Genomic DNA, 27,634 nt, shown 5'->3' on the forward strand with positions numbered 1-27,634 from the left:
GAGAACTAGCACATATACTAACGTTACAGTAAGTGGAAGTGCTCTGTTAAAGTCAGTCCATACCTAAACCTAAGCCCATGTGTATCATTCGGACATAAGGGACTCATCATACCCAAGTTCATAATGACAGACTGCAACATTTTCCCATCTGTACTTAACGTTAGTGAAAAATGCTCACAACAAGCTACATTTTACAACTGCCATCCACAATCAACCTCTGAATTATTAGTCTCCTATTCGTATTGGTGATCAATACATATTTAAAGCTGACGAAGAAGCAATTTAAGCCACATCCTTACATTCTGATCATAAACTCAAATTTTCACACAAACAATGGGCAACTATTGTACGTCCGCATGGACAGTGAAGAATCTTCAACAGAGAGTGACTTATCTTACCTAAAAGCCTTTTGAATGTAATCATCACAAACTTGGATTTGGAAAAGAATTAAAACAAAAACAAACGAACAAACCAAAAAACAAATGAATCCGACTAATCAAAAAAACCCAAACCTATCAAGGAAAGCCAAAGAGAACCAAAAGCTTATTTGATGTTAACATTGAGTATATTTCTGTCCCCTCTCTTGCATTATATTTGGTACGCCTACAAAGCAGTTGCTCTCTAAATAAATCTGTAAGACGCATAAACGCATCTCGGGGCTAGAAGTGCCAACCTACCTGCGGCTCCCTGGGGCGTTTCGTCCGTCCGCGCAGCTGAAGAATTTACTGTCTCCTGGTTGCTTTCAGGGTCCGCCATTTTCTCCTGTCGACGAGCTTCAGCTGCTCCTCGTTTGCCCAGGCCAGAGCCCCGCCGACTGCAACAGAAAGATGCCATCACAGGCGGCACTACCAGTGACCAGGAGCAATGTCCACACAGCACAAAGCTCCAATGCATGGAGCACAAAGCCAGTTTCTTCTTTTTACATAAAAATTGTTGCAGAAAATCACTATGGGTAACAACCAAGACTTTGTATATTTAAAATTCTTCCAAGTTACGTCGCATTCACAATACACGCTTTTGTGTCGCTATGAGCTGTGGTCATCTTTACAGACAAAAATGATTTTTAAACACTTCAACCAAATGGAAAAGTGACTCCTGCTGAGAGAATTCAACCATTTGAAATAGATCCCTACTTCCAGGCTAAATAGTGGATCAATATGCAGACTTTACACTTGACAATGAGGGGGAAGGAAAGTGGAAGACAAAAAGGTCGGGGCTGGGGCGGGGGGAGGGGAGGGGTAGGGATTCCCATCACTAAGTTCCAGACAACTTTAATCATCAACAAAAAATAACTATCCCAATAATGAGCAAGAGTTCCATCTTTTAAAATAAAGGATTAAAGGGGCGCCTGGGTGGTTCAGTCAGTTAAGCGTCCGACTTCAGCTCAGGTCATGATCTCGTGGTCAGCGAGTTCGAGCCCCGCATCAGGCCCTGTGCTGACAGCTCAGAGCCTGGAGCCCGCTTCCGATTCTGTGTCTCCCTCTCTCTCTGCCTCTCTCAAAAATGAATGAATGTTCGAAGGAAGGAAGGAAGGAAGGAAGGAAGGAAGGAAGGATGGAAGGATTAATATTTATAAATACATACAGATGACACTGAGGAAGACACTGGTTTCGGATTAAGTAACAGTGTAATATGCATCAGAACATCAATCAATCATCTCTCATAAAGCAAGTAACATTTTACTGATGACAATTTTTTCTATTTTAAAAGAGAAATCAGTAAGCAAATTAGGTAAAAACAAAAGATTTCCCCAGGTTATTACAACTTGGTACTGTTTAAATATGTAGCCTCCAAAGTACCTTAGGAAATGAAGAAAGACACTAAGGAAATGTTTGAGACCAAAGCCAATCTGCAGTGGAATTGGATGCTGGCTAGTAAAGAACAAGAAGAAGGCAGCAGGCATAAGTGACATGGAAATGAAGGCTCTGAATCTCCAGACAGTGCTAGAAGAGTCTGTAATCCCCCCTACACAGGAATTTGCTTAGCCAATCTTCTCTTCCACGGAAACAGCTCACTGCAAACCCAATTTACCAAGCTACCACTTAGTGGGATTCAAATTAATCCATCTATTTAACATTTCAATTTGCACCAACCCCATAACACACGCCATGCTGAACACTTGGGTGGCTGCCCTCAAAGAGTCACTGGTCTACAGAGATGAAGACACACCCGTAGCAGGCTATGAAAGCACTAAATTCAAGAGGCATCTCAACTAATTTAGAAAAAATTCGAGATGAAGAGCTCTCCAGGCAGGTGGCTAGCTTGCTTGTATAGAGCATAAGCACGTAAACTGTAAGGAACGTGACATGCTCTAAGAAAGCGGTCATGAACAGAAGGCAGCAAAGATGGGACCCTTAGATTACCTGACTTCACATCAACCTAAAATTAATTTTCAACCACAGCGAATTCAGTTTACCTCTCAGATGATAAACTCTGGGTAAAAACTGGATTCAAAATCTAGCCCAAAATAAGACAAACCCTTTGAGGAACTGAGACATTTTCTCAAAAGAGTTCTTGGAAAACTATGGCCAAGAAATCTCAAAAGCCAACAGGTACACTAACTCCACAGATTTTAACCAGTACATTAAATAATCCAGATAGAACCAGAAAATAAGGGGAAAAACAGAGTTAAAGTGGCACAAGTCCTCTTCTTCTGACCTATAACAAGTTTCACTGTTTCCTTACGTCACCACTGGACCTGGCACTGAGAGCAGTCAATGTCTCTTACCTTAGAGCGGAAACAAGAGCTAAGCCCTTTTAGCTCACCTGAGGGAGAGCAGGGGAAAAGGACACTCGAACCCTCTGCCCCACCAGTGTTTCGTGACACACTTCGTAGAAAGAACAAACTACATATAAAAGAGTGAATAATTAGCTTTGCAAGGGCATCTGAGCAACTGACCACGCCCCAAAATGTGAGGCAACTGTAAGAAAAGAAATTTTTTTTAACTTTAACTTCAGATTCTCAATCAGTTAACAAAAGCATGTGACAAAACGCACCGTGTCACACACAAAGGTAGCGGATTTCCTGAAAATGAGATCCCATCCAGCAACTGAGGGAAACAGGGACTGGAGTCCTGAAAAGCACACACGCAGAACCTACATCCGGCCTCCAGGGGTAGGTGTCGTCCTACGTGTGAAAGTGAAGCATCTCTCCCCCCGATCCATTCAACTCCAGTGGTGCCCACATTTTCAGAAACTAAGTAGGCAATGGTACAGCCATTAAAACAGGCATCCCTTCTGCTCCATTAATCACACTACCGGGAAATTTCGCTACCTTTACAAAATAACCCAAATCTGCATAAAGATGCTCATTAGAGATTTATTGGCCGACTGGAACTCTGAAAACAGCCTCAAGTCCAGCTACTGGCAATAACTCTGTGAAAATGTTGTAGCAACAGAAGACAAGACAGATGGTTAAGAGTGTTGTCAAAAAATAGCATGAGGGGCGCCTGGGTGGCTCAGTTGATTATGCGCCTGAGTTTGGCTCAGGTCTTGATCTCGCGGGGCTCATGGGTTCGAGCCCCACATCAGGCTCTGTGCGGACAGTGCAGAGCCTGCAGCCTGCTTCAGATTCTGTGTCTCCCTCTCTCTCTGCCCCTCCCCCGTTCACACTCGGTCTGTCTCTCAAAAATAAACATTAAAAAAAGTGTGTTTTTTTTTTAAATTTTTTTTTAAACGTTTATTTATTTTTGAGAGAGAGAGAGACAGAGCATGAATGGGGGAGGATCAGAGAGAGGGAGACACAGAATCTGAAACAGGCCCCAGGCTCTGAGCTGTCAGCACAGAGCCCGACGCAGGGCTCGAACTCACGGAGCACGAGATCATGACCTGAGCCGAAGTCGGCCACTTAACCGACTGAGCCACCCAGGTGCCCCTAAAAAAAGTTTTTTAAACTAGCATGAATAAAGCTTAGCAAAAACCTATAAACACTGGGGAAGAATTCATTTACATAGGACAAATAAATGTCAAGTGAAATTTCAATAATCTCTGAAAACTTGTAAAAGGAAAGATTTTGATCAGAGTGGAACAGAAGACAATGAACTGATCATAAACCGGGAAAACCCCATGTGTTACCTGGCACTAGCACAGGAGCCCGTGGTCTTTTGGCGTGTGCTCCGCCTCAAACTGGGGAGCTCAGCAGGTGGGGATTCACTGCGCTTCTTGGTAGATTTTCTTAAACCTATACGTGTGAAACGCAAGATCAGTTTTTGTTTTTAAAAGTTATCGTAAATTAAAAAGTACAAAACTCTTCAGGTCAGAAGACCGCAGCATCTTCCGTGGCCTTTGTAGCACTCTACCAGGGTCCCTTCCCAGTTGGCCTTTACTTACCTGACTCATACTGGCAAAGCCAATATGGGACACGCCGCACTCCTGGTCAGGATAGAAGCTTCTCACGTAAGCCCAACCTTGACTCAAGCTATGCCACCCCACGAGTGACAGTACTTCTTCTCTCATCCTATCCCCTTAAATGTTCTGATCACAGCTGTACTGCTCCGCTAACTAAGCCAAGAGATTTTCTTTTTCGCATTTACTATGTATTTCAGGTTTTTACTAAATTGAAAAAATTGCCTAAATTTCATTCGCATTCATTAGCACTTTATTACATGGCCTTTAAACTGTCCCATTTCACCTAGTTTATATAAAGTTCGTCAATTAAGACTACGAGAGCACAAAATGCTTTCTTTTCTTTACACCACCCCATCAACAAGGAATATACACTGGAGCTGAAGGCTATTAGGATGTCCAATATACAGATAACTGGATAATTCGGGGTCAAAAGTAAATCAAGCACACTTCACATGTCATTCTAGAAGCTAACTGATACCCTTTATAGGGTTAACAGAACCTAAAAAGGTACAGCATTAGGTAAAGGTAAAGTTTATTACTATTTTATAAACAACGGTGACGCAGTCAGAGTGCTGTTCACCCCCCCCCCCCCCCCCCCCCCCCCCAACAACGCTATCATCCATGATGACACGCTGGGCAGTGTGCTGGACCTAAACAAAGATCTCCAACAGTGAAAGGTCTCCAAAGTCAAAAAGCCTATTTCCAGGAGAAGTACAGCATCATCTGACAGAGCCCTTACCTTTATCTGAGACTAATTACATAGTAATAACAACTCTCTAGCTCACTTGTTATTTCCCCCAGGAAGTTCTAATGTTTTGGACCATTTCACTGCTTCACAGTGGAAAGATCAGAAATTCCTTACTCCCGACTGGGATAAAAACACCAGTAACAGCCTGGATAAGAGGTGGTAAAAAAAAAAAAAAAAAAATTCCAGACATCTTCTTGGGCTTCTAGCTGCTTAATTTAAAACTTCAGTTCATTTAACTTGGGATGGTCCCCATACCACGTATAATAAAAGTTGCTAAGTAAAAACAGCACACTACTAAAGAATCTTTAAATACCAAACAGAAGTTATGAAGACAAAAATCGATGTTTAGACAGGCATTATTACCATTTAGAAATCTAAACCAAACCTTCCACGCCTTTTTTTGTCTCCCCCAGAGTAACTTTCGGGAAACTTTACGCAGACTCCTCAAACTAGCATAAAAGGACCAAGCTGAAACTTTAATTGGGGAAAGACTGGCCCAAGAGTTTCTTAAATTTCAATTTTGCTTTTAGACTGATTTTCTACACAGCATATCACCACAGTTCCTCGGTGCGATCACCAATCTATGCCTGATACCCTATACTAGCTTTCCTCTGCCTGGACATACACCCTGTCATCTGCAAGACGAACATGGCACGTGGACAGAATCCAGGACTAGCTTAATGTATTCAGCTAATTAGTATCACTCTTTTTTTAATCTGTAAACAACTCAGAAATTATTTTTAAATAATGTTTTAGAAAAGATTCCACTCATCTATTTGAATTGTGCAACTAAGTTAGAATAGACTAAAAATGTACAATTTACAGAAAAAATGAGTGCACATTGCATATGAACACTCCACAGTGTTTTTACCTCTAAAGCACTTTAAAATCCCTTGTTATTATCACTAATATTACTTAATATGATACTAAATGTCTTTATACATATACCGTGATACAGCAATGGACATTAGCAAACATTTTTGTATCTATTCAGTGACATCCCCCCAAAAATTCAAATAAACACACTGTGGGTTACTCCTCTATTGCTAATGAGGTGACAGTATAGTTTTTGACCAAACTTTTACACTTTCACTACCCATGCCCTATTTTAGACTTCAGTGTTTAACTTTCTTTTAAATAATTTCACGCATATGTCATTTTCTTATGATAAAATGTACTCACTTTAAATTACGGGGTTCAATATGGAGTTTAACAAACGTACCGACCCATATAACCAACAAGACAATCAAGACAGGACGTCTCCATCGCTCCAAAAAGTCCCTTCATGCTCCTTGCTGCTAATTCCCTCCCCACATTTCGGACCTCTGGACACCACTCGTGTGCCTGTCTGGCATTACTGCCTCTTCTAGAATTTCATAAAAATGGGAGTCCTATAGTATTTTGGAGATGAATTCACATTGCTGCACAGATTAGTAGTCCATTCCTTTCTATTGTGGAGAAGTATCCCTTCGTATGGATGTGCCACAATCTTCATCCATTCTTGGTGTTAAAATTTAAGAGAAACGTACTAAACAGAAAAGTAGGACAAAGGAGAACCACAACAACAGAGTAGATAGATATTTTTAACTGATATTATAATCCCGCTGCAAAGTAAAATGGCTGTCAGGCTACGTGACATGACTCCATTTAGCCTGATAAACTAGGAGAACCCCAAACATTCTGTTTTCTGAAAGGCAATCCAATGGTAAAGGAGCTGCTACATGTAACGCTCTGGTGGAAAAGAGGTCTCTATCTGTAACATTACCTGCACCCAGGATGGGAGACAAAACTAGCGGTTGTATGTATCTCTGCTCCCAAATCTGGAACAGGGGAACACCTCACAATTGGCAAAGAGTGATAATTAATAACTTTTCAGTATTTCTAGGCAAATCAAGTCAAATGTTGGAAGAACTCTACAAATTCTCCCTCCCAAATCTAAAACATGTTAAGATTAGAAATGTCAACTGGGGCGCCTGGGTGGCGCAGTCGGTTAAGCGTCCGACTTCAGCCAGGTCACGATCTCGCGGTCTGTGAGTTCGAGCCCCGCGTCAGGCTCTGAGCTGATGGCTCGGAGCCTGGAGCCTGTTTCCAATTCTGTGTCTCCATCTCTCTCTGCCCCTCCCCCGTTCATGCTCTGTCTCTCTCTGTCCCAAAAATAAATAAAAAATGTTGAAAAAAAAAAATTTAAAAAAAAAAAAAAAAAAAAAAAAAGAAATGTCAAACTTTCGGGGAAAAAGGAAAGCTGAAGTAGTGTGGCAAACCAAGCTCTGCCTAGAAATGGGGAGAGCTTAACTTTCTTTTGGCCATTCAGCTGTCAGTTCTAGAACATTTTTTTTTTTTTTAAATGAAGTATACCATCAAGCCTCTTTGTTTTTAATGTTTATTTTTGAGAGAGAGACAGAGATGGGGGGGGGGGGGGGGGGAGGGACAGAAAATCCAAAGCAAGCTCTGCTGCTGACAGCAGTGAGCCCAATGGGAGGCTTGAACTCACAGACCACGAGATCATGACCAAAGTCGGGATGCTTAACCAACTAAGCCACACCCAGGTGCCCTAGAACATACTGTCTTCACAGTATTAGACTGGCTTTAGTTTTCAAAAGCACTTTCAGATATAAAGTTATGATTATTCTTACTTTTCAGACACAAAAATATTAACTGACTTGCTTAAAGGTGCGTAACCCAGCCAACTACACAATTCCTAAGCTTATTTTGAAGCAAAACAGAGGTTACTACATCTTTACTATACTTCTGGAAAAGCGTTAAAATTACAACTCTACCTCCACAATAGTGATTTGTTCAAGGCCCAGGGAAATGAGGGGCTTTCTTACAAGCTAAATTCATTAATGACTGGATAGTAATCTTGGGGAAGGTAGGGTGAGGGAGCCGTAACACAGGCTGGGGACCGACAGGGTCATCTTTATTTGAGCTCCTGGATCCAGCCAAGCCTGAAGTAAACCAATCTCCTGACTTTACCAGTCATGTGAACTGACTGGTGTATATATGTATGTATGCCACATATCATATAATATATGTCATAGAATTGGGGCGCCTGGGTGGCGCAGTCGGTTAAGCGTCCGACTTCGGGTCAGGTCATGATCTTGTGGTTCATGAGTTCGAGCCCCGCATCGGGCTCTGTGCTGACAGCTCACAGCCTGGAGCCTGTTTCCGATTCTGTGTCTCCCTCTCTCTCTGCCCCTCCCCCGTTCATGCTCTGTCTCTCTCTGTCCCAAAAATAAATAAAAAACGTTGAAAAAAAAAAAAAAAAAAAAAAAAAAAAAAAAAAAAAGAATTTATTTACCTTATATAACACAGAATTATATTAAAATTATAAAAAGGCAGGTGTTGACAAATTGCAGCCTATGGGCCAAATCCATCTGGCAGCCTGTTTTTGTGCATCCCACTAGCTAGGAATGGTTTTTTACATTTTTAGTAAGTTGTTAAAAAGAAGAAGATGTGACAAAAAACTTATGTGGCCAGTAAAACCTAAAATATTTACTTTATGGGACTTTACAGAAAATATATACTGACCTGGACTTTGAAGAGAAAAAGGAAGAACAGTATATGGACTCATCTAAACTTCAAAAATCAGTTAAATATTTAAAAAATAAAAACTTGTCCCCCCCCCCCCAAAAAAAAAATAGAAATAAAAACCTCTTGTGTTTTAAAAAGAAAAACAAGGGGCGCCTGGGTGACTCAGTTGGTGTCCAACTTTGGCTCAGGTCATGATCTCACAGTTCATGTGTGCAAGCCCTACGTCAGGCTCTGTGCTGACAGCTCAGAGCCTGGAGCCTGCTTCCGAGTCTGTGTCTCCCCCTCTCTCTGCCCCTCCCCAGCTCGCACTCTCTCTCAAAAATAAACATTAAAAAAAATTTAAAAATAAAGAAAAGAAAAATAAGACTAGAAAAATAAGCTAAGCAGCATTAGTTTCAGTCCTAATTTTTCTAGATTATTAGTTACTTTGATTTTTTTTACTTCTAAGTTTTGCAATATTCCCACAGATAACAAATACATCTCCATTTTAAAATGGAGTAGACAAACCAATGAATAAGGTACACAAACCAGTATTTTAAACAAGGGTATTCAAAATCAATTCATTTATATTTAAAGTCATCAAAGGATGATCAGGAATGATTTTTGAAACACAAATCCCCAATTTGTTTATACATTTTAAAAAGCTATGAAGTACCCATTTATTTACACATGTTGAATCTATTGCAAAAGGTTTTCAGAAAGACTTGTTTTTTCTTCATAAAGAGAAAAACCAAATAACATGACTATTATCCCACATGGAGACTTCAATTTAGAATCCTGCAATGGGGCCATTTTGCTACTGGAAAAAGTGAACCAAATAAAGATAATTAACTAACAGTGGGAAAATTTTCAGTAACTAGATCTTGATTCCTTCAGCCAAAACAGAATTGTGAGAACCTGGTAGAACTTGGTAGTGTTGCGTGTCTACTTTCAAGTATATACATCCCTACTAATTAATGGTTACTTTACCAAAATAAATTCACAAAATGGAAAGTAACCTATCCTATTAAAAGGGATCATAGATGGTTACTTTAAAATCACTCAGTAACAATAAAAGATAAGTTTTGCAGATGACAGTAAGCTAATTCCCAAATGGAATTTTCTAAGCCAAGTTTTTATTTCCTAGTCAATGCAATTTCATGCATGGAGTTGGCAATACAAATTAAAAACATTAGACATATACAAAGATACTCATCTAAGCATTGTTTTTAATAATGAGACACTGGAAAAGAGCTAAATGTCCAATAATAGGGAATGGTTAAATAAACACCAGTATAGTAATAAAAACTGCAGAACACAGTATTAGCTAATAAGGATTTGAACAATTGGCATTTTACCCTATTAGTGGGAATGTAAATTCATATATTTCTAGGGGCAATTTCAAAATAAATCAGTATTTAAAAAGAACATAACCAGAAACCTAACAAGGAGATAATGATGTAAATTACAAAGCTCTAGTCAATTTAAAAATTTAGAACAATATAAATTGGGAATGAGCTAAATGAGAGTACATCCATTTACAGCCATTAAAATGATATAGTTTTTTTGAGAGGAAAAAATCTATTAATAAGTGTGTAGGCAAATAAAAGCACTTTGGTTTCTTCATACCAAAAACATGGATGCTACCTCATTCTGTTGTCGCAAGGATAGAATTTAGTGTGTGTCGCAGGTCCAGCACGGAGCCTGGCTTATAATATTAGGGCATTCTACTGTCACACAGAGCAAGCTCCAACTTTTGAAAAAGTATGTGCATAAACATCAAAAAGTATGTGACTTCCGGCTAAAGACAGACTGAATACACATGCATTCACTTCTGTCCTCTCCTAGAGCTCCACTAAAATGGCATTAAAAGAGTCTGAGGCAGGGGCACCTGGGTGGCTCAGTCAGTTAAGCGTCTGACTCAATTTCAGCCCAGGTCATGATCTCACAGCTCGTGAATTCATGCCCCCATCAGGCTCTGTGCTGACAGTGAGGAGCCTGCTTGGGATTCTCTCCTCTCCTCTCCTCTCCTCTTCTCCTCTCTCTCTCTCTCTCTCTGCCCTCTACCCTGCTTGCTCTCTCTCAAAATAAATAAATAAACTTAAAAAAAAAAAAAAAAAAAAGAATCTGAGGCATAAAATCACAAGGATGAGAAGAATAGATTACTATCGCAATACAATTTTACAAGATGAAAAGCAGAAATTTTAGCACGAGAAATTCCAGAAAACTGAGATAAATTGCCAATGAGAGGGCCACTCAAAATCTCACAAAGGTTCAGGAATTGATGGTACCAGGTACCTCTGGGATATGCTCTGGAATTAAAACTGAGGATTGGTTGACAGGCTGCTTATAAAGCAGTCAGATCCCCAGATCCCCTCCCCCACTTGTACAGCTGGGTAACTGTCCCTCTGCTGACCCAGCAAAACACAAGACCTCTATTCTTAAGAAAGTATAAAACAAAGAAATTCTCAAAGTACAGAGTTGCATATAGGTGCACCATATCAAAATAAGAGGAGGGCAGGAAGATCAAGCATCAACAAGACATATTAGATGACAGGTGGCCTCTTTTCCTGCTCAGCCCCCAGACCTCGGTCAGGTCAGCTTTTAACTCCAGGCAGGAGCATAAAGGAATCTTCTCTGTGGAATTTTACCAAAGAAAAAGATCTAAAAATAATGATAGAGGAGGTTTTGTAATGACTAAACCAACCAGATCACTAGAGAATGAGTTTCAGTCAAATCTCATCTCTGTGCTCAGAGCTTACAAATTGGATTTTTGGTCCCCATACATTTGAGTATGAGGAAACAACCAGGAATTGCCAAAGCCTGAGGAAATTTCCTGGTATGAAAATCAAAACCAAACCAACCTCCCTCCCCCAAAAAACGTCATAAGAGAATAGTGCAAAGAAAACTCACCATTAATGTCCTCAAAAAAAGAAAGGCGTCCGTAACAAAAAGGAAATGAGAACAAAATAATCTCTTGAAAATAGAGAGCAAACAAAAAAAACTCAATAGAAAGGTTGGAAGAAGTTGAAGAAATCTACCAGAAAGCAGAACAAAAAAGTAAATCAAGAATGAAAAGACCAGAACTTTCCAAGAGGATAATCATCCAAAACAACAGGAGATCTAGAAAGAGAAAGAAACAAGGATACAGTGAACAACCATTTCGGTTTGCTTGGTTCTAATCCAGGTTTTAAGGTGAGAGTCCCAAGGGAAACCAGGGCTGCGGGGTACCCTAACAAGAAATGAAAACCCAAAGGGAAGGCAGTATCATGACAATGCAAGTTTCCAGAAAAATGGGTTACATATACAACAGATTAGGAATCAGAATGTTTCCAGTAAAAAACGCTTAAAAATAATGTAATTCTTCAAAATTCTTAAGAAAAATAATTTCTAACTCAGAACTCTATGTTCATTCAAACAAGTATCAAGGTTAATATACTTTCAGACATTCAAGATCTGAAAAATCAATAAATAAAAGGCCTTTAAAAATCTTGTACGCCCATTTTCTTAGAAAGCAAGTGGAAGTGAGGTTCCATCACACAAAATAGTAATCCAGGAAAGACGATGTGGGATCTATTAACAGCAAACTAAACCAAAGACTGAAGAAACCAAAGACTGAAGAAAATACCCTGACTAAATAAAAACAGTGCACAGGCATAAAAGAACAGCCATCCAGAGGCTTTATTTCTTTAGGAAAATGTAACAAACACAAGTAGACAGCTTGAAAAAGATTTAGACAATTAGCAAAGAGTTTGGAGTAATGGGTTCACAGAAAAGGAAAACAACATCAACAAAATAATTATTTAAATCCAGAAAAACAAAAATATTTAAGAAAGGAACCCTTCTGACACAACTGTAAATGGCATTTCTGTCTCCATACAAACATCAGGCACTGATCATGACTGGGCAAATGGGAAGTGTATGCAGTATGTGCTTGGTGGGTACAGAGGTGCGGTAACTTTCATAAAGGGTGTGTAACAGAGCACACATTGGAGGGGGGAGAAAAGCAACAAATAAACATGAGTACATAATCCAAACACATGGAAACAGATACCAAAATAATCCAACGGGGAAGGGCAATGTGGCGGGAAGACTGTTTTCTCCTAATCAATTTATATGTAACTTCAGTAAAAAGTAATCTGACCAAAATAATTCTTATTCTAACGTGGCATACAAAAATACATACCATGGTTGGTTAAAATTCACTGGGTAAAATAAAACAAAGCCTTCTCAACAAAGAAGCTGATGATACTTGTTTCCATTCAATGTTCTTAAATTTGGCAACTAATTTTCCTAATTTAATTTTTTTAAAGCCTCAAAATTATTAGGAATCATTGGTGATTTTTCAAAGTAATTACATACTAGAATTATTACAGTGTTAAGTTGCTAAATTAGTTCAACAGCTGTCTTACACCATATAGAAAACTGTCACCACTTCATTCTTTTCCCTTTAAGCTCCTCAGCCAACACCTCAGGAGGTGGAAAAATAATTTAATTATATAAGCTCAGCATGTATGACCCTATAAGACTCTAGGTGAAACCAAGAGTGTAACTCTTAAATTCTCTCCTTCTCAACTCATTCTTATTTCTTCCTTCCAGGCTGGAGGTGCAAAGCACCATGTCTCAGTCTCGGGCTGACGGTAGAGTCCTGATCTAGACCGAATTACCTTCCCAGAATTCTGCATCCGCCTGGTTCTTGTCTAGTTCTAATAATGGCCACAGGCTGCATGCAAGGCACCAGAAGAGTAGAAAACTCAAGCTGGAAGTAAGCTGATAACTGCTGCTATGTTATTAATAATGTGCACATGGTGTCCACTCAACTAATGAGAGGAAACCAGATCTGCAAACAGACATATCAGACTAGAAATATCTTTACGTTTTTCCATAAAGAAGTTCTGTAACAGCCCAGATTTTGATCACAAACTTTCTTACGTTTCTATGCCATCCATCACCTACTACACTCAGCACGTACTTTGAAACAGTCCTATTATTTCAAATTTAGCTTAAAAAGGCAAATTAGCAAAACAGATCTTGAAGCCATTAATAATCGTAAAAACATCTGGAGATACATTAAGACATAAAATAGTTTCCAAAATCATTTGAGTCATTACATTGCCCCACTGGTTATACATTTACGCTACATAAATTTTGAGAAGGTCTGTTTGCTTACGTTTAACAACACAGAGCAAGAATAATTTCCTAATGCGTATTAAAAATTGTCACGTAACACTATCTATCCTTTCTGGGGCATTCTCAAGACTTCAACCAACTGATACAGTGTGTGACCTTTGCCACTGAGCTATTTTGATCAGTTGCAGCTGGCAAGCCACAAGGCTTTGGGAAGCCCATCACAAAAGTAGCTGTTTCACTAGTTCTCCTGCCAACTCTAATTCCTCAGCAGGAACCTGCCCATCAGTCTGTGAACAGTTGCCGAAACAGCACATTGGGAAAGGTCTTCTTGCTTAAGTGTCCCAACTAAATGTATTGTATCATTTCCCAAAGGTGCTCCTTGGACTACTGCTGTCTCCCGAGGTAATGACCTGTGGTCAGGCAAATCTGTAAACTACGAGGTTAAGCAGAAGTTACCATGAGGTTTCTCACAGCCTTCAATGTGTTAACGCCTATGCTCCATCTCCCGGAGTAGTATTTGGAGTAGTATTTGGCTGTGGGAAATGAGTTTTCACAAAGTATCACGTAAGTACTGATCCATGAAGTTTTACTGACCAATCAGATCAGTGAGCCTTTACCTAAGAAAACATACCATATTCTAATTAACAGGTTCACTGAATGCTAACAAGTTGAAGAAAACAAATAACTACCCAACTTGGAATGCTTTCTATCTCACAAAGTGGTCTACTCCATTTTTCGGGTAACTTGCAGATTCTGGTTCCCCGAGATACACTAATCAGAAATCTGCCTCTCAACCTCTATCCACTGAATCTAATCTTGTCCCCGGGTTGACGTGCAGGGTGGGGCGGGGGGATTCCTCATGCATAAAGAGCCCTTCAAATATATGGCAGTAACTCTCAAGTCACCATTTTATATGTTTGCATGGCACGTTAACTTTACAGTTATTTTTACATTCTTTTATTGATGCTTCACAAGAATATTGTTTTACATATAACATCAGGGACTAGGCTGCTATTGTAACTATAGCCAAATGATTGGCCCAAACACACAAAACTATGAAGAAGTAATATAACTAAATCAAGACCTTCCAAATTTAAAAATAGCTATACTTCAAACTGATCAAAGGCTAGGATTTATCAGTCCTTCATTCTCAAAAGGTTGCCGAATATGTTTTCTGTCTTAAGACACTCAACTTCTAGTGTACACTCTAAATTCTATCACGCATCTCATATACTAATAAGCACTATGCTAAGTCTGCTCATTTATTCCTCAAATAAACGATTATGCCCATTTATAAGGAAAAGATGACAAGCTTTCCCACAGTTGCCAGCTGATAAAAGAGCAGAACTAGAATTCAAACCCAGGGTTTTTACCTGTATAATAAGAGTTCACTATCCCCAAAATGCCATTTCTTGAAACTCAAGAGATCCCCAAAAACTACCTTACTTTGCCCCTATGTTCTTAAGTAAAATTACCAAGTACTGTCAATTCTATCGCGGTATTGCTTCTTACTTTACAAACTCTTTCCCGAAGTGACACACGTAATCATGCCTAAAATCCACCCTGCCCTGTCTGACTTCAAGAAGCCTTCCTAGATTTAGCTCACCCAATCTACTCAATCCTATGCTTCTAGTGTCATGACTGATTTCTGGAACCAGATGGCCTGGGTTTCACTCTTGGCTCTATCACTTCTAAGTTCTGTGACCTTGGGCAGGCAACCTGACCACTGTCCCTGAGTCTCCTTACCTGTAAGAATAGTATCTGCCACACGGGGCTGATGAGGAGTAAACGACATGATCCGTGTAAACTATTTACAAGTTATCAGGCACTTGTAAGAACATTACACGTAAATATTCCCTACTATTTTGTTCTGAAATGATTTTCACCTATTTGAAAATAAACAAATCTGTAGTGAATGGTAGGATATAAATCCTTGGGTTCACACAACATTCACCTCTAAAGATGAATCAATACCAGTAAAGAAGGATCAAATTGGATTTCGTCTCCTCTGGGACCTTAACGTCTCTTAACGACCCAAAACACGGCGTATCAGCACAAGACAGAGCTCACAAAGTTGCAAAGGAAGCGGCAAAGAGAAGCAGTGGCTTCAAGTCACGCGTATCCTGCGTCTTCCGATCGCTGCTCTGCCATCTGTGAGACACGTTACCCGTGCAAGTTCTCACCTCATGAAATACATTTCCTTAATAACTATCCTTAAGCACCATTTTTTAAAAAAAAGTAAGTGGATGGCCTATGTAAAATACCTCGTACTTATCAGATGCTAAGGAATTGCACCTTCTCTTGTTTCAACAGCGTAGGGCTCAGAACCAGGGTAGTGGTAGTGAAAATGGGAAAGTGGTATTTGTGACCATACAACACATAGAGATTTTGTGACACTGAGGAAGATAATCCAAGGTGAGTTTTAAACTACTCCGTTTGTGACCACGTGCAGAGTGAGTTTCATAGACTGTTTTATTACAGCAGAGGGGTAGGTGGCAACAGGACATTCAGTGCTTTCTCACTTAGAGAAACCACGGACAACCCACCGGGGGCTGGGTTTTCTTTCAAAACTCCTGTTAACAGACTGAAGAAAAGAAAACGAGTGACCAAGAAGAGTTGAGGACATGACACTCGAGAACAATCTGAACTCAACCCTGCACTGGACTCCCCAGAAAAAAGAGCTGAAAGTGGTAAGCTCTTCAAGTAAAGCCAACTGGAAGAAAGCAGAAGTGGAGAAGTAAATTCCACTGAACATGCCACGAACTCAACCTGGCCTGATGGCTGTGGAGGTCACGCAGCTACTACAATGGGTACGTACATATGTACATGTGTACATATGTATGCGCACGCGTGCGCACACACACACTCACACTTCTCTACTTCCTTAAAAACAGAGAAGAAGAGGTATAAAAGGGATAAGCTAACTCCAAGTGCCTAGAAAACCTTGGCAGATCCAAGGGGACAGTTGGCTGTGCCCTTTTTTACCTGGCTTTTAATTCCCTTTTGACTTGAAGATACCAATCTTTTTTTTTTTTTTTTAAGGTTTATTTTGGGGGGGGAGGGGCAAGAGAGAGAAGGGGAGAGTGAGAATCCCAAGCAGGCTCCGTGCTCTCAACACAGAGCTCAATGTGGGGCTCCAACCCACAAACTGTGAGATCATGACCTGAGCTGAAGTCAGATGCTTAACCAACTGAGCCACCCAGGTGCCCCTCAAGATACCAATCTTAATCTTAATCCAGTATCTGTACCTTGAAATTGAAAAGATTTTAGACAGATGGAAGGTGTATTTAAAATACTAAATTGGGGGTGCCCGGATGGCTCAGTCGGTTGGGCATCTAACTCTTGATTTTTGGCTTAGGTCGTGATCTCAGTTTGTGGGATTGAGCCCCATGCCAGACTCTGAGCTGGCAGAGCAGAGCCTGCTTGGGATTCTCTCCTTCTACTCTGACTCTCCCCCACACCCCCGCATGCACTCTCTCTCAAAATAAATAAACTCTAAAAAATTAAAATTAAATGCCAAACTGAACAAAATGCTGCAACGTAAAAGATGTTATTTTCACAATAACCCTATGGTACAGATTAAAGACAAGATTTTATGTGGTGCCTACTAGTATTCCTATCACAGTTTAGCTAATATTGAATCAAGTGAAAGTACAGATAGTAGGGTTAAAGGAAACAGTGCTGACAATTGGCTGTGATTCAATATTAGGTTAGGCTGATTCAATATTAGCTAAACTTTGACAAGAATACTAGCACACTATATAGAATTGTCAAGAACCAAGAAAAGGTTCTAGCCCTATCAAAATATAAATCTAAAATGTTCTATGAGGGCAAGGAAAAAAAAAAAAGGAAAAAAAAGACGGTCAAAAGCAAGCTTCCTGGATAAATACTACAAAAATTAAATGCTTAAAAAAAACTATACATAAGAGCTATATTATTCTTTTGTGTGTTTTAGATTTCTCAAAATAGGAAAAAGAAAAGAACACCCTTCAGTGTGACAGCAATCATGTAACTGAAGAGGGCCGCCACCAGTCCTAATCATTCTAATGACACGAACATTTGGCTTCCCTGAAGAAGCCTTTTGACAAAAAGAGAAAGAGAAAAGTGCCTCAAGATCCCTATCTCCCATCTAGTTTGTTTCTCTGCTTGAAATGTATTATTCCCGAATGTTAGCTCTCTTCCGCGGTTCAAGAGGGCAACACTCTTTCCCATTTATGTGGGACAAAACAAAGCCAGTGTAGGGAACATAAGAGGTATTCATCTTTAGACCAGACTCCTTCAAGGCCACAAAACAGGACATGTGAATAAGGCTTAATTTATACGAGGATACATTTATTTTGAAAACTTAGCTCACTCAGTATTTCCATACATCAAGAATGTATCATCCCCAAAACACAACCCACCATGTGATTTTTGATCATGGTCCAAAGCGACTCATAACTGAAATAACTTTCTGGTGTGCTTATAGAAAATCCAACTTGATGTCCTGCCCTGATAACAGGAAATAACTTAAGAACTATAAGGAGAAAGACACAGGCGCTAAAATGTGACCACTTAGTAATAATAAGAAGGCAGCATTTCTTACCGGTTTCCTTCAAACTAAAGGCAGCATCAATTACTATGCACTGTTACAAATAGATCCGGTAATAAACCTGAGACTGCCTCAGGCCGGAAAAAAAGCAAAACAAATCTGACTACCTTGAAAGCATAATCACTTCTGACAAACCAAGAAACATTTCATTTTAAAAAGAGATGTCGCCATCCACTTACTTGCCAATTTGGCCTGTAATCCAGAAGGGCCAGGTTTTGATGTCTCTGACTTAGAAGACCCTGGAAGAGACAGTTTGGTTTTAGGAAGGCTAACTTTAGGGCTGAAACGAGCAGCCCAATCGAATTTTGAAGAGCCACCAGTTTTACTCTGTTCCTTTTCCCTGCTACTTCTTCTGGGACTGGGACTGGATGCCGAACGGGAACGCCTGGCCTTGTTCTGGTCTTTTCCTTGTTTCACCCTGGCCCCTGGTGGCACGGCGGAGGAGGCCGAGGCAACAGCGGAAGAGGAGGAGGAAGTAGAGGCGGCAGAGGAAGAATCAGTGATGGAGCTGCACCCAGCCTTGGCCGAGGCGGCGGATTTTGAAGCCAGCTTGGTGGGTTTTGCAGATCGCTCTTCGGCACCAGCGGACTCAGACACAGAACCACTCTTTATACAAGAACTCTCTGTCCTCTTTCTTTTCTGACTCCGTGAACTGCCAGCGGCCCCACTCTTTCTGGTGTGAGCCTTACTTGTCGATGGCGAGTGTGCAGATTTCAGTTGTTGCTCCTGGTCTAAATGTCTCTTCTTTGACTTACTATGTGGCTTATTCGTTTCTGAGGGGGATTCAGTACGCTGAAGTGCTTTCGGTTTTTTGGCAGAGCTGGGAGAGTTGGTCCTGTTGTAGTCTGGACTAGCACTGCGTTTCACTCCTCGAGAATTGTCTTTCTTAGGCACCTGCCCCGTTTTTTGCCTTTCTGAAGGATTGGCTCTGTCTGGATCCTCTGGTTGTGGAACTATGACAGCAGATGATGAACTGCAGCTTCTGACAGGGTAGATAAGGAGAGAGTTAGTATCAGCCGGCCATCATTAAACCTGTCGTATAATACTTATTAACTTCTCAAATCTATGCAATAAATGCTTTAAAAATAAAAAAGGTGCAAAAGTTTTCCTGATTGAGTCCAGGGCTTAATAAATACAGGTTTTCAAATGGTTCAAAACTGGGGGCATTGGGGGGGGGGGGGGGGAATAGGTGTAACTTTAAATGGCTAAATATTTGATGACATGATCAAATATTTGTAGATCAGGGCATTTCTTCAGCCCAAAGATTACTGACACTAACCCCCCCCCCAATCACAAAACATGAATTAAATTTACAAGAAAAAGAATGCTTAGAACCAGTTGAAGCTAGAATACTGACGCTCTATTTGTAAATACAACTTCTTTGTCAAAGCTTTAAATAACCATTAATGTATGCATTTTTGTATGCAAATGAAGGCAAGAAAGTTTTATAGTATTGTGTTACTCCTTTCTAAAAGACTCCTACCAATTAGATCTTAAGAAATCAATGACCTTTGGCTCTGCCAACAAAAAACAATAAAAAACCTAAGGGTTTCAGGAAAAAAAGGTAAAATGGCATTTCGGATGCCTATAAAAGTTTGTTAAACAAACAGGTTCTCTAAGCAAGGGCAAAACTGCATTGTCTAGAGTCCGCTGCACTGACATCACTGCAAAGATAATCAACTATTAACCCTCAAAGTTACATTCAGGGAACAATGAAAATACCTATCACAACATTTTGGGATAACCTGCTAAATTTTAATATTATGCAATGATTTAAATGCAAATAATTCTGCCTTGAAAATGTACAAGCAATGTGAAGATTTACCTTTTAGAAAGGTGTCCCCTTGACAGTTCAGAAGTAGTATTAGACTGCACTTTGGGTGCCTTAGAATTAGATTTTCTACTCTCAGGAGGGCTATATCCCTTATGTTTTGCCTGCCCTAAATGTGACCTGTCAGCAGAAAATCAAAACAGAAATCTATCAGGACACTGAGATGCAAATACAGCACTGAAAGTGAAATATGTTTTCATTTTTTTAAAAAGCCTCCCAATTCTTCATTATTGACTACCCTTTTCCCAAATATTTCCAAAACTAAGTTATTGCTCTACCAAATACCCTTGCAAAAAAACTTGCCTTAGAACCGACTCAATACCCAAGAGTTAAATCAATCTTATTACCACTTTTCATGACTGAGTAGCAATATTAGAGTTACTTAAGCAACAAAGAATTTTTCAACAGTTTTACTGCAAATTCACATATGCTAAATTTTTGCAAAGCACAAATCCAGACTTTAGATCTAAACCCTACTTTTACTAGATAATGTGAGTATAACAGCTTAAAAGCTTTGGGGAAGAGGCAGTCTGTGACCCATCCCTACAATGCTGCCGATTCCCAATTTGTAGAATTCAGGTTAGCACAGTAAATGCAGAGACAGATGAAATCAATTCGCAAACAGATTTTACACAGAAAATCATCAGAAGCACTCAACAGTAAATAAACTTACATGAAATCAATAGAGTGATATTTGCTAAGAATGTAATGTACTAATCAATAAAAAAAAAAGTACAACAAAAACCAAGTCCTAGAGAAAGAGATAAAGAATTGACCACAAAATATTCCAAACACGTTCAAAAGATTCCATCATTGATATATGGTTAGGTTATATTTATAATAAGACATATTCTTGTGCCAGCATTGTTCTAAGAGCAAGTTTGCAGGACATGAATAAACTGTTTTTCAGCGGTTAGGTTTTTTTTTTAACCTCAGGCAATGATTACATTAGATTTACATAAGCAATAAAAAGAGAGCATGCATTAATATATACCCAGAAAAGCTGGTGTTACAGAGGTGAGGGGTATTAACGTAACAGATGCAACTATTGTAATTCACAGACAACATCCATCCTTCATGTAAGGAACATAAAAGAGCATATTCTAATGAGAATAACAAAGTCTCATTAATACCAAAGCTGTTTACTGTTAAAAAAAAAAAAAAAAAATCTTTCAAAGGTTTTAATTCTAACATCATCTCAAAGGAACTTATAAATCAGTCACTGAAACCTCACATGATGATTCTAACTGAATCTGTAAGAATGCCACAGAGTTCTTAACATATCATACAAGTTCCACCATTTCTTCAAAAAGATGCTCTAAGGTTTCTCGTCTCTTATTTTTTTTCTTCCATTTTTCCAGAAGAGTTCAATACTGGATTCTTGAAAGAAGATATGAAATTAGCTTCTCAATAAAAAAGAAATATTTTTGGATCCATAATACCACTTTCATTTTTAAGATTCTAATAAATGATAGACTAGAACTTTCCAAAGACTTACTAGAATAGGTCAACTACTAAAAAACTCTAAGCTAGTCTTTTCAAGTGTCTTCGTCTTGTGGGCTTAGTCTTTTCAAGTGACTGTAGTAATGAATACAAGTATTTTTCAAGCTACTTAATATTTTTTCTGTGTAGCCAAGCTGAACCTTGTAAGATTTATCCACTGTGATTTAGTTTGTGCATTTTTCCTAAATAGTCTTCCAATGCAGAGTGAAATTTTGTTTTAACCCATGGGTTTCCTAATATAGAGATTTAATTTCTGGGAACTGCTTTTGGTTTTGTTACATTTCTACTAACAGATCTGAGAGTTGTATATTAAAAAAAAAAAAAAAAAAAGGAAAGAAAGAAATGAAATGAGTAAATTTTCAAATCATCCCATAATTACTTTTTAAAAGGTATGTTCTGTTTTTAGGGTGTACAATTTAATATCCATGGAACAATACTTATAAATTATGTCATTCAAGTTCTCTACATTCTTATTTTAGTAAAGTTTGCTAAGGATTAATTTTTTAACTAAATCACAATTTCTACTTCATTATAAAATTTAAAATACCCCTTGCTATGTTCCTTGATTATAATTTTAAAATCATTTTAAAAGAAAACTTTAAAGTCTAAAGTTAGACTACTTTGTGATAACGTTCAATTAAATATTCAAATGGCAATCTTAAAAAATGTAAATCATTAACATATTCCTAGTTAAGTCTCAAAAGAAGGAAGGGAATTCATTCTCTTTGTCAACAGATTTTGACCAACATTAACCCAATGCCTACAGTGGTGTAGAAGTAGCTGTCCTCCTCTTTGTACAGTAGATAAATTGTTCCCTGATCTTAAATACATCTAACTTTACAGCGACTTAAATCAACTCCTGAATTTCTATTGTCCTTACTCACACCTTCAAGGAACTAAAGAATTTATCAGTTCAATGCTCAACATTAGATTACAAAAGGAAAAAAAAAATCCACCCATCTTAGAAAGTGAAACTCACAAAACTAGCTTAAATACAACAACGCCCACAATGATCTGACTGCACCTTTCCTAAAATTACTTTAAGCGCAATAGTCTCACTGAGGCCTGGTTAAAAATATTTTAAGATACAAAATACTGATCGTTACTGTTCTTCTGCCTATTGTTTAAGAGGGACTTAATACATTTTCTGTAAAGGATAGTACTTATGGCTTTGTGGGCAATATGTAAATAAATGGGCAGGGCTATGTTCCAATCAAATTTTTATTTACAAAAACAGGCAGGAAGCTGGATTTGTCCCGTGGGTCATACATAGCATGCCAGTCCTTGGCTTACCACAAGAGAGTAAGCAAACAGATGGTACCATAAAGAGACAATATGGGGCCTCCCAAAGTAGGGCTCTGCTTTATTATGCCCATTTATAAATTATTAAAGCTCAGAATACTGTAAAGTAAATCTCCATAAAATAATAACACCTAATCTAGCATACCCAATCAGAATATCACAGTATTCAGCACCTAACAAGCCTTGATGCCTTTTAGCTCATTTCAACAACTCCCTGATTCATCAGACCTTAGTGCTCAACATTAATCTTTATTAAAAAGCATAATCTAAGACCCAGTAAAATTTATATCCACGATAAATCAAATTTGCAAGAATAACACAGTAAAATTCATGACAAAATCTTTGTGATAGCACCAGAATGAGCCCATTTAGTAAAATACAACCCAAGGATAGGCAGATAAATGGGTGGGTGTGTATGTTCAGGAGCTTTTATATCATCCTATGGATATTCCCGAGGAAAAAGCTCACTTTCTGCAAAATCTAAAAATAATTGGGCTAATGGTGAAAATAAGATTAGGCATAGTGCACTCAAACCTATGTTATTTTATGATCACATTCCTGACAAAAACATCACCAACTTTAAAGATTAAATCTCCCCTAACATTTGCACCAAATAATCACAGTTGGTCCACTCTTTGGGATCTTATATTTGCGCTTTCTCCTTTCGAGTGTGAATTTTTAGACATTTTCTCTTAAGACCAGCTTCAACAAAATTAAAAAAATACAATTCCAGGGGAGACTTTCCTTTTTCTCATTTTCTTCCTTTATAAATACAGGAGTAAATGGTTTTGAGCTTCCTTAGCGTGTTTAACCAGGCAAAGTGTGGTGGTTCTAGAAGTCACTGAAATAGCACCTCCTGCAAATGAATTCTTTAAATCATTTCTGTAAGATTTTTAAGCTTTTTCATAAGATCTTCATAAATAACCAAATCTTCCACTTTAATTGAAAGGCTATCCCATTTCAGTCCATATGTTACCACTGGAGGAAATACTGCCTATGAGCCAACAGTGCTTCCACATTGTATTGACATCATTTCCCTATTTAGCAAGTGTATAAGGGCCAGATCACATTAAACAAACCCAGCTGACAAGAGAACAGACCAATCAACTCTGGGTTATGTGCTTCCAAGAGTCAAACGCCTCTTGTTGCCTTTTAGGAAAATCATAATGACTGCCCCTTTCTAGATACTTTAATTTACTTTTACTGCTATTTATTAAAATAGTTGGTAGTCCAAAGGGTTAAAAACCATCTCTAATCCAGAGGGCATCTAAGAAAGGGCAAAATCTTGTATCAAAGAGCTCTTCTTCTCTTAATGGTAGATAAAATGAGTGACTAGTTACGAGTAGTTAATACATCACGTCTTAAATTTTGTCTGAAATTACTTTTCGTGCCAGACATATTCACAATTCAAATACATGTACATACTACCAAACAAATTATTCGGGGCTTCATTAAATCTCCAAATGTTTTTTATGTGTATACAGACACACATGCATTTTTATGCCTTTAGATTTTATATACACAATTAACATCATAATTTTGTCTTCTGAAAATTAAATGCTTTGTTTATAATGTTCATAAATTAAATGCACGTTTTAAATAAGTCACTGATTTGCAATCATCAGGCTGGAAAGTTCAGTTAAAGCATTTTAAACAAAAAGCTCACTAATGTTCTCAGCAAAATGCACTGTTTTTCTATTCTGATCACAAAATGGAAGCTGATTAGTCTGACCAGTGTTCCCATGTTTAGTTATGGCAAAAATGCCAGCCTAATGGATTCTGTAATTTACGGTAAAGAACTCCTTATTTATCTCATAAAACAATGTTTTAAACATCACTGGCTCTCCCCTCTAGGGAACATTTTGAAAACATGTTAGGGAACAGGGTGTTACTGCCATTTAGCGAGTGTGGACCTAGAGGTAAAAGATGCCAGCCACGCAAGTATACAGAACAGCAGGACCCCATGAAAGGCTGTCCCATGACCCAGACCGCAAGTAGCCTTGGTAATATATGAAACCCTTAGGAGAAAACTTGAAATCTGGCCAGGATATAGGTGAAACAGATGCTCATAACTTCTCGGCTTCTATTCGTTTTGCATGGTTTTTATATACCGTTTCTCCAGTCATCCATGGGAATCAACAGATTACCTTTTGGCAGCTCTGCCATGGGTCACGTATCATTCTGAAGAAGTCTACAAAGAAAATGCTGCTTGTGGCATTTAAGCATGTTCCTGTAGCCGTCACATTCAATAAACTCAGACGCAGATGCGAGCGTCTGGAAACAGTGCCATCTTGTGTCAAGGCACCCAAGCATTTACCTACGGAGATCTTATTTATTATCTTGAAATGAATTAAGAAACACAAAATATCCGTCTAAACAGTTTAGAAACATAAAATGTTTCTAAATATATAAAACGTAACGTAAAAATAAACAAGTAGAAGGAAAACAACTGATAAACAAAAGGGGCATCATAATAAAGAGGTTTACGTTATGTGATACACATTACAGAGTGGGAGGGAGCACTAGATGGGACAGGACGGAGTTGAGAACTACTGGAACAAACTACTCATTTCAACAGATTGTCAGGTTTGCCAACTCAAATATATGCAAGTCATGACAAGGCATATAAATATGGATAACACACAGTCTAGTTCCTGTCCTCAAAGAGGTCAGTGCCTCATAAAACAAAGTGATCTACCAGATGCTATTAAGTTCTCAACAAAGGGAAAAATTACTTCTAGGAGAATATAGGCTTTATAGACTACATGGCATTTAAACCACACCCCGAAGAATGAAAAGCTGAAGAGAAAGAATGTTCGAGTCAAGCGCAGAGTATAGGGAAAGGCAGAGGCAGGAAAACACGAAACCCACATGGCACCTGGCAAATGATATGAATTTCCCGGAGCACAGAGCTACATTAGGAAACAAGGTTGAAAGGACAGGCCAGGGTTTAAATGCCTTGTCAAAGGATCTAGATTTTGTCCTTAGTAAGGCTGGCACTAGGAGACTGACAGAGTTGGAAACAGTGAGGCAAAAGCAAAATTTCTGTATGTTCAACTACCCAGGGTATACTAAGGACAGGTGAGTAAACAGAAGTACTTACTGTGTAACAAGAACAAGGCAGAAGGACTGCATGTAATTAAAACTGTGGAAAAAGACAGCCCACAAAAGGGAACATACAGCTCATTACACTTGCACCGTTCCCCCCCCCCCCCCACCATTTTACAAAGTAGTTGGGTAAGGAGTATAAAAACGAAGATAATCCAAAGTAAATTAGTCATCAGTGATAGATGAGTGATGCAGTATTGAGTATCTCATAGCTAGACTGGCTTTTATAACTGAGTAAAACTTATTAAGACCACCCAGAACACATACATTTAAAGGTATGACTATGTGATAAACATTAATTTTTTTATCCAACTTAATTCTCAGATGACACTCAAGGCAGGTCTATTTCCATTTTAAAGATGTAGGAAATGAGGCTTGCACAAAATCACCCAGTCCCTAGGCAAGGAAAGGTACAAATGAGCCCAGGCATTCTGACTCTCTCAATCTGAAACCTGGCAGCTGTTCCTAGGGACTCAGGGGGAAAAGTAAAAGGCCTATATCCATAGCTATGAAGTTTTTTCCTTCAGCTTCAGAGCTGGTACCTCTGTCCCTAATTGTATACATGTCAGATTAAATGGCTTAAGGTTTTACAGATGATATGTGAGAAAAATGGAAGAAAAGATGTCAAAAAAGGAGACCTCCTGCTTTCTTTTGCTTTCCCTATTACCAAAAAACTGCCTTCCATAGGTGATGCTAAACTTGCTGTTCAACTATTGAAGAAGCTTTTGTATATATTCATTTTTTCATTCACACTAACACTCTTCTAGGAATGCATTCCGATATGGAGAAAACATGTGTGAAAACTGGTGTGAACATCAGATTCCCTCATATTGAGGGACAGAAGCATCAGAGCAAAGCCTCAGTAAGGATAAGAAATCATCTACAGCAGCTGACATCTTACAGGTTCCCAATATGCTTATGATACGACCTTTTTTTTATGATGTGACTTTTAAACAAAATCTCACAGTTGGTGAATAAAGCAAGATACCTATACTGCAAAGAAAGTTAGCAAAACACATGAGATATTACTCTGCTGGTCCAAGAAAGAACTTAACACGGGTAACTATTAAGAATCCAACGTGTTGGGGGAACCTGGGTGGCTCAATTGGTTAAGCGTCCAACTTCGGCTCAGGTCATGATCTCACGATTCTTAAGTTTAACCCCACATGGGGCTCTGTGCTGACAGCTCAGAGCCTGGAGCCTACTTCAGATTCTGTGTCTCCCTCTGTCTCTGCCCCTGCCCTTCTCACGCTCGGTCTCCCTCTCTCTCAAACACACACACACACACACACACACACACTCCACTGTGCCTAACTTCCAACTACAATAAAGTAGCTTCTGTTCCTCCTCAGACCAAGGCAACCATGCCACTGTTTAACACAACCTTGTAAGGGTGCCTGGGTGGCTCAGTTAAGCATCTGATTTTGGCTCAGGTCATGAACTCATGGTTCATAAGTTCGAGTCCCGTGTTGGGCTTTCTGCTGTCAGTCACAGAGCCCAGTTCGGATCCTGTCCCCCCGCACCCCCCCCGCCCCTACCCCACTTGTGCTCTTTCTCTGTGTTT

The 27,634-nt window shown here is 39.0% G+C and overlaps 1 protein-coding gene across 20 annotated transcripts in view; it reads right to left on the bottom strand.

Annotated features, from left to right (window-relative positions):
• TRIP12 (thyroid hormone receptor interactor 12) overlaps window positions 1–27,634 on the bottom strand; it is a 139,218-nt gene that overhangs the window by 63,574 nt on the left and 48,010 nt on the right. For 13 of the 20 annotated variants that reach the window (XM_042950405.1, XM_042950403.1, XM_042950409.1 and 10 more), the window contains exons 3-6: window positions 20,152–20,277; window positions 18,506–19,308; window positions 4,075–4,180; window positions 678–814 (exon numbers count right to left, since the gene is read on the bottom strand). In XM_042950405.1, the coding sequence (XP_042806339.1) occupies window positions 678–814; window positions 4,075–4,180; window positions 18,506–19,308; window positions 20,152–20,277 (1,172 nt within the window). The remainder of the gene's footprint in view (window positions 1–677; window positions 815–4,074; window positions 4,181–18,505; window positions 19,309–20,151; window positions 20,278–27,634) is intronic. The other 7 variants (XM_042950418.1, XM_042950417.1, XM_042950416.1 and 4 more) reach the window with 2 other exon arrangements.

Source organism: Panthera leo, chromosome C1, assembly GCF_018350215.1.
Source record: "Panthera leo isolate Ple1 chromosome C1, P.leo_Ple1_pat1.1, whole genome shotgun sequence".
Lineage (NCBI taxonomy): Eukaryota > Metazoa > Chordata > Mammalia > Carnivora > Felidae > Panthera > Panthera leo.